The sequence below is a fragment of the Morone saxatilis genome, unplaced genomic scaffold (genome assembly GCF_004916995.1).
Source record: "Morone saxatilis isolate NCDOM2014 unplaced genomic scaffold, NCSU_SB_2.0 Contig5, whole genome shotgun sequence".
Taxonomy (NCBI): Eukaryota; Metazoa; Chordata; class Actinopteri; family Moronidae; genus Morone; species Morone saxatilis.
Window position 1 is genome coordinate 3,807,984 of NW_023340095.1, and position 668 is coordinate 3,808,651.

Consider the following 668-nt stretch of genomic DNA (forward strand, 5'->3'; position numbering starts at 1 on the left):
GTCTAATTTCAAACTGCCTCTGGTTCTTTAGATGGAGAAGCTGATTGAGAAGAACTACTATCTCCACAAGTCAGCCCAAGAGGCCTACAAGTCCTACGTGAGAGCGTACGACTCCCACTCGCTCAAACAGATCTACAGCGTCAACACCCTCAACCTCCCCATGGTGGCGCAGTCCTTCGGCTTCAAAGTCCCCCCCTATGTTGATCTGAGTATCCTTTGCTGCGATTTCACACTGTTCAGTTTGATGTGTTTTAATCCATTTTGTATATATTTAAAAAACAAAAGGTTTGTATTTCTGATTTTCAGACTGACTTGCCGATGTCGGGTCATACTGAGAATACATGCGTCTATCTTGTCTACAGCAGCATTGTTTTTACTCCTCCTTGGTTCTGGCTCACAGCTTTAGTCCCACCCATAGCCCTCGTTGGCTAACGGCCCCCCCATTGCTCATAGGGATTGGAATCGAGACCCGGGTCCAAATTGTCTGATCCACTGGAATTTATTCCACAATCTGGCACGTCTTTCTGCCCGTTACGCATTGCAAAACAATGTCCTCAAACTCGTGTCTGGAAAGTTACAAGGAGTCAAGGCAGAGAGGAAGAAACGGTCTAAAGAGTGGCCCTCATTTCACAAAGAAACTCCAACTACTATAACTCTTGTTAACTCTT

At 45.5% G+C, this 668-nt stretch overlaps 1 protein-coding gene across 1 annotated transcript in view; it reads left to right on the plus strand.

The window, feature by feature from the left end:
* Nucleotides 1–668, plus strand: part of ddx18 (DEAD (Asp-Glu-Ala-Asp) box polypeptide 18) — a 6,414-nt gene that overhangs the window by 5,115 nt on the left and 631 nt on the right. Inside the window, exon 13 of the mRNA XM_035676032.1 lies at nt 32–209. Coding sequence (XP_035531925.1) covers nt 32–209 — 178 coding nt within the window. The remainder of the gene's footprint in view (nt 1–31; nt 210–668) is intronic.